Source organism: Narcine bancroftii, chromosome 3 (assembly GCF_036971445.1).
Source record: "Narcine bancroftii isolate sNarBan1 chromosome 3, sNarBan1.hap1, whole genome shotgun sequence".
In the NCBI taxonomy this organism is placed as follows: Eukaryota; Metazoa; Chordata; class Chondrichthyes; order Torpediniformes; family Narcinidae; genus Narcine; species Narcine bancroftii.
The window spans coordinates 221,130,503-221,143,192 of NC_091471.1; the positions used below are offsets into that span (position 1 = coordinate 221,130,503).

Sequence of the window (12,690 nt, forward strand, 5' to 3'; positions counted from 1 at the left end):
GGCACAGGATCAGTGAAACCTTGGCTGTGTGGATAAAAATGTGGCTTGCAGGAAGAAAGCAGAGAGTAGTAGTGATAGGGATGTATTCTGCCTGGAGGTCGGTGACTAGTGGAGTACCGCAAGGATCTGTTCTGGGACCCCTGCTCTTTATGATTTTTATAATTAATCTGGATGAAAAGGCAGAAGATGGGTCAGTATGTTTGTGGATGACACAAAGGTTGGAGGAGTTGTGGGTGGAGCTGAAGGTTGTTGAAGGTTACAAGAGGATATAGGCAGGATGCAGAGTTGGGCAGAAAAGTGCCAGATAGATTTTAATCCATATAAGTGTGAGGTGATGTATTTGGGAAGGACAAACCAGAAGGCTGAGTACAGGATTAATGCTCAGTTATTTAGGAATGTGGATGAACAGAGGGACCTTGGGGTTCAAATCGATATATCCCTCAAGGTCATCGCGCAGGTTGATAAGATAGTTAAGAAGGCCTATGGGATGCTGGGCTTCATTAATAGGGGGTTTGAATTCAGAAGAGAGGCCATGTTGTAACTCTATAAACCTCTGGTGACACCACACTTCGAGTATTGCGTTTGTTTCTGGTCACTTCATTTTTGGAAGAATCTGGAAGCTATGGAGAGGGTGCAGAGGAGATTTACCAGGATGTTGCCTGGATTGGGAAACAAGTCTTATGAGGCAAGGTTAGCAGAGCTGGGACTTTTCTCTTTGGAGTGTAGAAGGTTGAGAGGAGACCAGTTAGAGGTCTACGAGATTATGAGAGGCATTGATAAGGTGGACACCCAGCACCTGTTTCCCAGGACAGGATCAGCAAACACCAGAGGACACATGTGCAAAGTTAAGGGACTAAAGTTTGTAGAAGACTTCAGGAGTAAGTTTATTTGTTGTTGTTTTTTTTAATATCTACACAGAAAGCTGTGGGTGCCTGGAATGCCTTGCCAGGGATGGTCGTGGAGGCTGAAACATTGAGGCATTTAAGAGAGACAGACACATGAATGAAAGTAAAATAGAGGGTTATGGGGAAGGGCGGGCTTAGTCATTTTCTTTTAGGAAGGAATATATTTGGTCAGAACAACATTGAAGGCTAAAGTGCCAATACTGTGCTGTATGGTTGTTCAGGGTACAAAGTCAAGGCCCAGATTCTTTGCTGTGCCAAAGGAATTCAGCCATTTAAATAAAAAAATTTAAAAAAGGAGAAAATATTGGCTTCTACAACTGTGGGGACAGTCCACTCTGTCTTTTTGGCCTCCATTGATTAGCTAGTGCAAAAAGTTAAAAAATGAAGCACTTAAATGTTGGGTTCGGTCTCATTTGAGGATGATAAACAGAGCATAATGATTCTCTTTGAGATTCCACAGACTTCCAACAGGAGTTTCTCCTTTCATCAATCCAGAATACTTGTACTGGTTACTGGGATTGAAAATGCCATATGAAATGAAAACCCAAATATTTTGCAGAATATGACAAGCCATAGGCTAAAAGGATTTATTCTTGTCGTCAAGTTCCCCAATAAGCAAGACAAAATATTTTACAAAATAGCATGCTGGAGTATCAAACGAAGATTTTTCCTTCCATGATGTTTTCTGAACTTTATTTTAGCACCTCACTTTTTATGGATTTATTGTTTTGTACATAGACTATTTGTGACTTGATCAAAATCTGTGGTATCTGGCATGTGTGGAAATTGGTAGATGCCAATTAAGTGAATTTTCCTGTTGCATGAAATTAGTGAAAGTACTGCTCGAGGGAGCCAATTTTACACTTTTGTATTTTTACCCCAATTTTTTTGGCGCTTTTTTTTAAGGCTGCTGGTTGCTTGAATTCCAGAGAATGTAGATTTTATACGGATTAAAATCTATCTGGCACTTTTCTGCCCAACTCTGCATCCTGTCTATATCCTCTTGTAACCTTCAACGACCTTCAGCTCCATCCACAACTCCTCCAACCTTTGTGTCATCCACAATCACACATTGATCATTTTGGTTGGGATGGGAACAGGTGTTTATGTGTATTTAAAAAAAATATATATATAGATATATATATATATATAAAAGAGTTTTGAGTATGTTGCCTTCATGTAAAGGTGTGCACAGAAGAGGAAAGAAAGGCGTTTCAAGTATTACCATCAAGTGTACCTGCAAACTGCTTGTCACCATTTCCTCGATTCCCGAATTTTGTCACCAACTTCCCATTCGGTTGGAATATGAAGGCACAGCAAGCCTTGTTGTCCACCACAATTATATGGCCATTGCGATCCACTGCTACACCTTTCGGTCCCAAAAGCTTCCCAGAGCCTAGTTTTGTCTGTTGGGATAGAACACAAATTTCACACATTTTATTTTCTATTCTATTCTCAGTTAAATTGATGGAGAAATTCTCCACATTTCTTGCAGTACCTCTGTGCAGATTTAAGGACAATTAAAATTTAGACTTGCTTGACAGAATCTGGTCATTTGTGTTACAATGGTATGAATTAAAATTTCAGGTCAATGATCAATCTTCAGAAAAGAAGTTAGTTTTCAATAGCACAGAACAAAGTGGATATTTCTGAGTAGGTGACTTGATGGCAATGAGAAGTTCATTTTGCTTCTCTTTCAATATGTCAGGCATGCCCACCAAGTTGACTTTGACAAATATAAGTAAAATGATGGCCAAGACATTGAGTTTAAAAGTTGGATATGTCACGATGCAGTTGGACAATACATTGGTTTGAACACATTAAAGATTTCTTTCAGTTCTGGTCTTGCCCCTACAGGAAGGATGTGCTAGGAACAGAGAGAGCAGAAAAGAATAACCAGTGAGAATAGGGAGCTGTAGTTAGAAGGAGTGATTAGATAATTTGGGTTTATTCTCACAGGGATGTAGAAAACCAAAGCATAACACTATGGAGGTGTATAAAACTATTAGGGACTCAGGCAGAATCGACAGATGATCTTTTTCCCAAGACAGGTTGAAGATGAGAGGGTAGAAATTTGAAAGATTGTTCCAGATATTCACTCTGTGGGAAAAACAAGATACCCGAGGAATCAGTGGAGGCAAACAATTGCAACATTCAAATGGAGTACTTTGATGGGAAAAGCAAAGAGAAAAACTGGCCTAAGGCAGACAAATGGAATTAGCGTAGACAGTATAATCATTGGGCATGGACAAGGTGACCTGAAATGCTCAGCAATACAATGACAGGCAGAAACAGACAGTTCCAATAGAGACAAAAAAAAGTGATTTATGCAAAGTTGGAGGTCAATATTGAGTTCAGAAGGCTGCAATGTGCCCAAGTGAAGAGGTGGTGCTATGGATTCGGAGTTATAGAGCTAAACAGCATTGATACAGGCCTTCAGCACAATTTGTGCAGGCAGGCAAGCTGACCAAGTTGCCCATCTCAGCTAGTCTCATTTGCCTGCATTTGGCCCACATTCCTCTAAACCTTCCAAATACGCATACCTATCCAAATGTCTTTTAAATGTCATAATTAATAAAGGCTGGTGTTGAAGGACATCAGATTCTATCTGAGCAGTGAGATAGATCCATTCCTATTCGTCTATCATAGCAACTGATCTATGGCGGATGCCATCTCACTGGCTCTACACAAAGCTCTGAACACCTGGACAGCCAAAGTGCATACGTCAGGATCCTCTTTATCGACTACAGTTCGCCATTTGACACCATCACCTCCAGGCCACAATCAGTAAGGATTAACAAGAACATCTCCTCCACAGACTCCATCATTACTGGAAGACCACAGGGCTGCATTTTTAACCCTCTTATCGACTCGTTATACACCTTGTGATTGTGTGGCTCGGTACAACAACACCACCACCATCGAGAAATTCACTGACGCTACGATGGTAGTGGGTTGTATAAAAAGGGATGATAAGTCAGCAGAAAGGAGGGAGATTGAAAACTTGGCTGAATGGTGCAACAAAAACAACCTTGCACTCAATGTCAACAAAACCATGGAGCTGACTGTTGACTTCAGGAAGAGAAAATCAGGTGTAAATCCAGTGATCATCGCAGGATCAGAGGTGTGGAGGGTGAGCAAATTTACTTCTTGGGAGTTACCATCTCGGAGATCTTTTATGAACACAACACCACCAATGGCATCGTGAAGAAAGTACATCAGCACCTCTACTTCCTCAGGAGTTTGTGGAGGTTTGGTATGACACCAGAAACCCTGGCAAATTTCTAAACCACAGTCTGGTTTGGGGACACCAATACCCCTGAGCGTAAAGCCCTCCAAAGGGTAGTGGACACAGCCCAGGACATCATGGGTCGAACCCTCCCCACCATCGGGAACATCTACAGGAAACGCTGCTGTTTAAAGCAGCAGTAATCATCAAGGATGCACACTTGTCTGTTAGTAACTATTCAAGCCAAAGGGTTTCTACATAAAGCTTTAATCCAATTTATAAATATTGGCCCAAATTGAAATTTTTGCAAGGTCTTGTACAGCTGAAAAAATAACATCCAATTTCCAGTACTCAATGCCCCAATCAATGAAGGCGAGGGAGAGGATGTACAGACTGGGTCTTTATGATTGTAGTCAGCTGAAGGGTGCCCTAAGAGAGGTTTGTACCATGAGGAACATAGTGAATGCTCAGCCCCTTCCCCCCACCGCCCCCGCCACCTCAGAACTTGAGAGTATAGGTTAAGGTGAGAGGAGAGAGATTTAAGAGGGACCTGCATCAGTTGAGCCGGGCAGGACAACACTCACTGATGGGTTAAATGAGCAACAAACCAGCAAGGTAACATCCACATCAATTACTGTTTGTACTCCTGCACCCATATCATTGCTGATGAAGTCTGGTCAGCCTTCAGGGGAATGAACCTGTGGTAAGTGAATGGAGTAGATGGAGTCCCAGGATGTGCCCCAATGGCCTGTGCAGATCAACTGGCTGGTGTATTCAGAGACATCTAATCATTCTCCCTGCCATAGGCCATAGTTTCCACTAGTTTTAAGTCCATCATCCTACCAGTACTGAAATGTAACAAGCCAAAATAATCATGGACCAATGGCTCTGACAACCACAATATGATGTGTTTTCAGAGACTGGTCATGGCTCACATCAACTTTAGCCTCCCAGTAAGCCATGATCTACTTCAATTTGACACTGTCCTCACTGATCCACAGCAGACATGATCACCCTAGCATTTCATTCAGCCATGGAAAAGTAGGACATCAAGGACACAGATAGGAGACTTCTGTTCATTGACAATAATTCTGCCTTCAAGAATTTGCTCCAAACTTTAGGATTGTGGCTCCCCATACCCACTTTCTGTGGATCCTGTGTAACACACTGCATTCTGTTGAAGATGGATAGCAACACCTCCTCCAAGATCACATTCAAAACCTGAGATCTGCAAGAATATGTACCCATCCCTCTATCGACTTCCTCTACATTCAGGACTGTCCAACCAAATACCATTCCACTCCATCTTCAAATTCTCTGATAACATCACAATCATAGGCCAAAACCGAATACAGAAAGGAGATTGAGAGCTTGGTGACATGATGCCAAGGTAACAACTGCTCTCTCAACTTAATTAAGACAAAGAAGCTTATCATAATCGACAGAGAGGGGGCAAAGACTAAACCCCTGCCTATTTCAGTAGCGCCGAGGTTTCAAGTCCATGGGAATAAACATTTCTAATGACAATGCTTCCACTTCAGCTGTACACACATGACATTATGTACAACCTTGAGATTCTTTTTCCGGCAGGCAAGGCTCCTTTTTTTTCCCCCTGGTCCAGTCCTCCCTCCCTGCCAACATCTGCAATACCTCACATGCCCTCCATCTCTTCAATGACTTCAAAATCCCTGAACATGACTGCCTTATTTTCTCTGTGGATGTCCAATCTCTTTACACCTCCATTCCCCCAAACAGAAGGTCTCAAAGCCCTTCATTTCTTTCTTGCCAAGACACCCAACCAGATCACCATCACCACCACCCTTCTCCACCTGGTTGAACTTGTTCTCTTAACAACTTCTCCTTCGACTCATTCCACTTTATCCAAATTAAAGGAGTCATCATGGATACCTGCATGTGTTCCAGCTGTGGCACAAAACACCGAATTTCATGTCTTGTTCATGACAATAAATCCTGATTCTGATTCTGCCTTTTGGTTGGCTCTGTGGAGCGATCTATGCTGCAAGCAGACACAGGCAATGGTCCTCAGCATTTCCTCTGCAACATTGATAACTACATTGGTGCTGCCTCATGCACCTGTGATGAGCTCATCAACTTTATTCACTTTATTACTAATTTCACCCTAAACTCAAATTCACTTGGTCCATCTCTGGTGACATTCTCCCCTTTCTTGACCTCTCTTTCTCCATCTCGGGAGACAAGCTTTCTGGAGACATATTTTACAAACAACTACCTTGACTTCACATCCAGTCCCCTGCAAGGATTCTATTCCTGTCTCTCTCAATTCCACTGTCTCCATCTTATCTGCACCCAAAATTAGGTCCTCTAATCCAGATCATGTGAGATGTCCTTCCAAAACTTAGCTTTCCCTCCACCACCATCAACTCAACCCTTACCAGCATCTCCTCCATTTCCCGCTCATCTGCCCCTACACACAACAAAACATGGAGTTCCCCTTGTCCTCACCTTCCACTGCATCAGATTCTGCACCCAACTCATAATCCTTAATTTCTGACACCTACAACTTGAACCCACCACAGACACGTCTTCCCCTCTCCTCCTTCCAAAGGGCTCACTTCCTTCTTGATTCCCTCGTCCACTCATTACTTCCCCCTCATCGCCCTCTTGGCACTGTTCCCTGTGGCCACAGGAAATACCATATTTGCATACACACCTCTTCCCTCACCACCATTCAGGTCCCCAAACAGTCCTTCCAAATGAAATAATTCTTCACTTGTGAACCTGCAGGAGTCATCTATTGAATCCGGTGCTCCTGTTGTGGTCTTCTCTGCATCAGAGAAACTGGGCGCAAATGAGGAGATCGCTTCGCTGAGGACCTTCATTCTACCTGCATCAATGACAGGGATCTCTCAGTGGTCAACGATTTCAATTCTGCGCCTCACTCCCATGATGACATGTCTGTCCATGGCCTAATGCACTTTCAAACGAAGACAACCCATAAATCTTAGGAGCAACACCTAACATCACGTCTGGGCACCTTCCAAGCAGATGACATTAACAGACTTCTCGGGTTTCTGCAAGACCACTCCCCGTTTGCCCTCTTTTCCCTATCCCTATCTTCTTTCCTCCAGCTCTCCATCCCCTTCCCTCTCCATACACAGAGCCAATCACCCTGCCCCTGTTTGCTGTGTCCCTCCTCTGCTTTTACCTCCTGTCTGTGGGATTGCCCTCCTCCCCCTGCTCCTTCACCACCATTTTGTTCAGGCGACTGCCTACATTTTGCTCATACCTTGATGAAGGGCTCAAGTCTGAAACATTGGTTATGTATCTTTGCTATATAAAGTACACTGTTTGACCCGCTAAGTTTCTCCAGCTTGGTGGTTTTACCAACTACTTCATCCCTTTGCCTTCAGTGCGCAAGCCAAATCAGAATCCACGAGGTCAAATTTCCATGGATCAGCTGCCTCATGACATTTTGATTTACCCTACTTACCATGACGACCTCTGTCAAGTACTTTACTAAGATTCATATACATCACGTCTACTGCTCTAATTTCATCAATTTCTTTTGTCATCTCCTATAAAAATAATTACATTCCTAAAACAAGGCTTGGCCCCCAACTAAGCCATGCTATCCTTAATAGGACTAGGCTTCTCCAAATGCTCATAAGCTATTAAAGGATTTTTAGGAGAGCATTTATCAATCATTGACACAAGTCTCGCTGCTTTACAATTACGAGGATTCTCCTTCTTGTCTTTCTTGAACCAGGGAACGATATTTGCCTTTTGCAATTCTCTGGGACCATTCCCGTGGCCAAGAATGATGCAAAGATCATCAATATCCTCACCTTCTTGGAGAAAGCTTAGGAATATCCTGTCTGGCCTTGGGAACCTATCTACCCATGTTTTTCAGAAACATCTGTACTATCACCTTCTGAACCTCAACATGTTCCAGCACATTTGACTTGCCTGTACTACACTGAAATTACATTCACCAAGATCCCGCTCCTTTGTGAACACTGAAGTAACAATTTCATTGGGGACCTCCCCTACCTCCTCTTCTTCCAGACGCATGTCCCCCCTTTATCCCTGAGTGGCCCTATCCTTACTCTAATTATTCCTGCTCTTAGCATATATGTAGAATGCCTTGGGGGATTCCTTAATCCTTTTTGCCAAAGCTCCTCATGTCCCCTTCTCCCTCTCCTTGGCTATCTTTCACTTCTCAAGAACTCTGCCTGGTTTTTGCTTCCTAAACTTTAAGAATGCTTCAGTCTTTCTCTTGACTAAATGTTCCACCTCTCTTTTCAACTATCACTCCTGTACCCCACCATCTTTTCTTTGTGTCAGTGGGACGAAACTATCCAGAACCCCATTCAAGTGGTCCAAAAACATCCCCAACATTCCTGATGTACATTTCCCAGAGAACAACTGTTCCTAATTTACTCTCCCATGTTCCTGTCTAATAATATTCTAATTAGCTCTTCCCCATTTTCCATTTCATCTGCTCCAAATCCTTATCCATGGCTATGAAGTTGTGGTCACTATCTCTGAACTCTCACCCTCTGAGAGGTCTTTCATCTGACCAGGTTCATTGCCTTGTACTAGATTCTGTATGCCCACTCCTCTCATCAGGCTGTCCACATACTGTGGCAGGAATCTTTCTTGTCATACCAAATTCTGTCCTTCTTTGCCCTTCTCTACTAAAATGATGCCACTCAACATTAGGGAAGTTGAAGTCACCCATGATAACAACCTTGTGATTTTTGCACTTTTGCAAAACTACTTGCAAAACTGGGAACCAGAATGAGAGTGCAGAGAATAGGGTGGAAGATCAAGAACATGATATTTGGTGGAGTTTGTGAGGAAGAACAGGCAGGGAACAAAACATAAAAGTACTCAGAGAGCGTCTCTTTCAATGCTAGGAGTATTAGAATAAAGGGGATGAGCTTAGAGCATGGATCAGTTTGTGGAACGACGATGTTGTGGCTTTTCCAGAAACTTGGCTGGAGGAAGGGCAGGATTGGCTGATGCAGGTACAGGATTGGAGGTGGGGGAGTTGTGGGGGGAGGGGAAAAGAGTAGCATTACTGGTCAGGGATAGTATCATGGCTATAAAAAGGGAGGACACTGCTGAGGGAGTGTCCACTGAGACAATGTGGGTGGAAGTTAGAAATAGGAAGGGAACATTCACTTCACTAGGAGTAGTCTATAAGCCCCCAAGTAGCCTTCAAGACAGAGGAGCAAATAAGCAAGCAGATTTTGGAATGCTGTGGGAAATACAGGGTTGTTGCTATGGGAGATTTCAACTTCCCAAATATGGACTGGCATTTCTTGATTGCAAGAGGGATATATGGGAGCTGAATTTATCAGGTGTGTTCAAGAAGGATTCCTGACACAGTACGTGGACCAGGCGAAGAGAGGAGAGGCCACACTGGATCTAGTTCTGGGCGATGAACCTGGTCAGGTCACGGACCTCTCAGTGGGCGAGCACTTTGGGGAGAGTGACCACAACTCCCTGAGCTTTAGCTATGGATAAGGATAAAAGCAGACAAAATGGAAAGTGTTTAATTGGGGAAGGGATAATTATGAAGGGATGAGGAAGGAACTAGCGAGAGTGAATTGGAAACAGATGGTCAAACGTGAAAGTACAGAACTAATGTGGACAAAGTTTATGGCCCTCTTGTGCTGGATTCAGGATAGGTTGGTCTCACAAGGACAGGAAAAAGATGGTAGGAAAAGGGAACAGTGGTTGACAAAACAGGTGAGGCAGCTAATCAAGAGGATGAAAGAAGCAAAAGTTAGATATAGGAAGGGCTCATGTTAGCCAGATCTTAAGAAAGGACAGGAGAGCTAGAAGGGGGCATGAGAAGGCCTTGGCATGCAAGATTAAGGAGAACCCCAAGGTGTTTTATGCATTTGTGAACAACAGAAGGGTGACGAGAATGAAGATAGGGCTGCTAAAGGATAAAGGAAGCAACCTGTATCTGGTGGCGGAGGAGGTTGGGAAGTTCTAAGTGAATACTTTGCTTGAGTATTCACAAGAGAAAAAGATCTGGATCAGGATGAGGTCAGAACAGAACAGACGATGTTGAGGTTAAGGAAAAAGTGTTGGATTTTCTTAAAAACATTAAGTCCCTGGGGCTGGACATGATATACCCGAGGTTGCTGTGGGAAGTGAAGAAAGAGATAGCTGGGGTAGTAGCTATGATCTTTAAATTCTGTTTGATTACAGGGAATATGCTGGAGGATTAGAGAATGGCAAAAATGGTCCCCACATTTAAAAAAGGTAATATGGAGAATACTGTGAATTTGAACTGGCAAGTCTCATGTTAGTGGTGTGCCAACTCTTGGAGAGGATTCTTAAGGATAGGATCTATGAGCATTTGGAGAAGAACAGTCTATTCAAGAATAGTCAGCATGGATTTATGAAGGGAAGGTCATGCCTCAAAATTCTAACTGAGATTTTTGAGGAGATAAAAAAGGAAATTGATGAGGGTAGGGCAGAAGATCTGGTCTACATGTATTTTAGTAAGGCATTTTACAAGGTATCCCTGAGAGACTTCTTCAGAAAGTCATGGGATCCATGGAACCTTGGCTTTGTGGATAAAAAAAAATTGGCTGGCATGAAGAAAGCAGAGTAGCACCAGTGGAAGGAAAGTCCATGACAATTACTCAAGAGGTCAGTGTCTAGTGGAATTCCACAAGGATCTGTTCTGGGACCCTTGTTCTTTGTGTTCTTTATAAATGACATTGATGAAGAAGCAGAAGAATGATACAAAGGTTGCAGTAGTTATGGATGGTGCTGAAGGTTGTCGTAGGTTACCAAAGGGCATAGACAGGATGCAAAGTTGGGCAGAGAAGTGGCAGATGGAGTTAAATCCATTAAGTGTGAGGTGATGCATTTTGGAAGGACAAACCACAAGGCCGAGTACAAGATTAATTAATGGCCGGTTACTTAGGAGTGTGGATGAACAGATGGACCTTGGGGCCCAAATCCATATATCCCTCAAGGCCATCATGCAGATTGATAAGATCGTTAAGAAGGCCGATGGAATGTTGGGCTTTATTAAGAGAGGGATTGAGTTCAGGAGTCGAAAGGTCTTTGCAATTCTACAAATCGCCAGTAAGACCAATCTTAATAGTATTGTGTTCAGTTCTGGTCACCTCATTTTTGTGGTTTTTTTTTCCAAAGTTCAATGTCCAACTTTATTTCTTTAACTGATAACAAAGGACATCGTATTAAACATTGAAGAGAGAAATAACTCATGTTGCGTTGCAGTAAACTTGCAAATCCTCACTTATGAGGCATGTACATTTCATACAGCTCTCCAGCTGCATTTCTTCCGATCCAACTGCCTCTCTGTTTCACAGCTGGATTCTCCCTTTGTTCTCAAGTTCTTTTTTGTAACTTTTTATTTATCGCACTATGAACCATATTAACTAAAATATGTACATATGTTTCTCATTAAATATGCACAGTGACATTTTCTCTCTTTTCTCCCCCCCTTCCCACCCCACTCCAAAAACCAATAAATATTAAACATAAAATATAATAAAACAACATCTTCACACAAAAGAAAAACAAAAAAGAAGGCTTTTAATTAAATCTGATCATGTTTATCTTCTTATCACTTTAGGCTGGCATTTTCTGTTATATTTCATGTATGGTTCCCAAATTTGTTCAAACAATGTAAATTTGTCTTTTAAATTATACATAATTTTTTCCAATGGAATACACTTGTTCATTTCCATGTACCATTGTTTTATTTTCAGGCTAGTCATTATACATTTTTTTGCTACTGCTAGGGCTATCATAATGAATCTTTTTTTGTGTTCTATCCAATTTGAGACCTAGTTCTTTACCTTTTATATTATTTAAAAGAAAGTTTTTTGGATTTTTTGGTATGTTGTTTTTTGTGATTTTTAGTATCTGATTTAGCTTTTTCCAAAAATTATTCACTTTTGTGCATGCCCAAATTGCATGTATTGTTGTTCCAATTTCTTGTTTATAGCGAAAGCATCTATCCGATATTGTTGGGTCCAACTCTTTTAATTTCTGAGGGGTGATATATAGCCTGTGTAACCAATTATACTGTATCATGTGTAACCTTGTGTTTATTGTCTTCTTCATAGTTCCAAACATAACTTTTCCTATGTTTTGTTTTTTATCTTTATGTTTAAATCCTTTTCCCAGCTTTGTTTAGGTTTGTACCTTATTTCTTCATTTTCCTTGCATTGCAGCTTAATGTTCACATTTGTTATAAATCTTTTAATTATCATTGTGACTGTAATTACATATTCAAAGCTGCTTCCTTCTGGTAGTCTCAATTTGCTTCCCAATTTGTCCTTTAAATAAGCCTTCAATTGCAAACACTGTACCATGAGTTATTCCATATTTGTCCTTCAACTGTTCAAATGTCGATAAATTATTTCCCAAAAAACAATTTTTTATTCTCTTGATTCCTTTTCTCTCCCATTCTCTAAAAGCTAAATTGTCTATTGTAAAAGGGATTAGTGGATTTTGCGTCAATAGCATTTTTGGTATTTGATAATTTATCTTTTTTCTTTCTACATGTAT

The 12,690-nt window shown here is 41.7% G+C and overlaps 1 protein-coding gene across 8 annotated transcripts in view; it reads right to left on the bottom strand.

Moving 5' to 3' along the window:
- The window catches only part of trim2a (tripartite motif containing 2a), a 239,418-nt gene that overhangs the window by 38,525 nt on the left and 188,203 nt on the right, over positions 1–12,690 (bottom strand). For 6 of the 8 annotated variants that reach the window (XM_069926688.1, XM_069926687.1, XM_069926685.1 and 3 more), the window contains one exon: positions 2,131–2,311. In XM_069926688.1, coding sequence (XP_069782789.1) covers positions 2,131–2,311 — 181 coding nt within the window. The remainder of the gene's footprint in view (positions 1–2,130; positions 2,312–12,690) is intronic. The other 2 variants (XM_069926689.1, XM_069926684.1) reach the window with 1 other exon arrangement.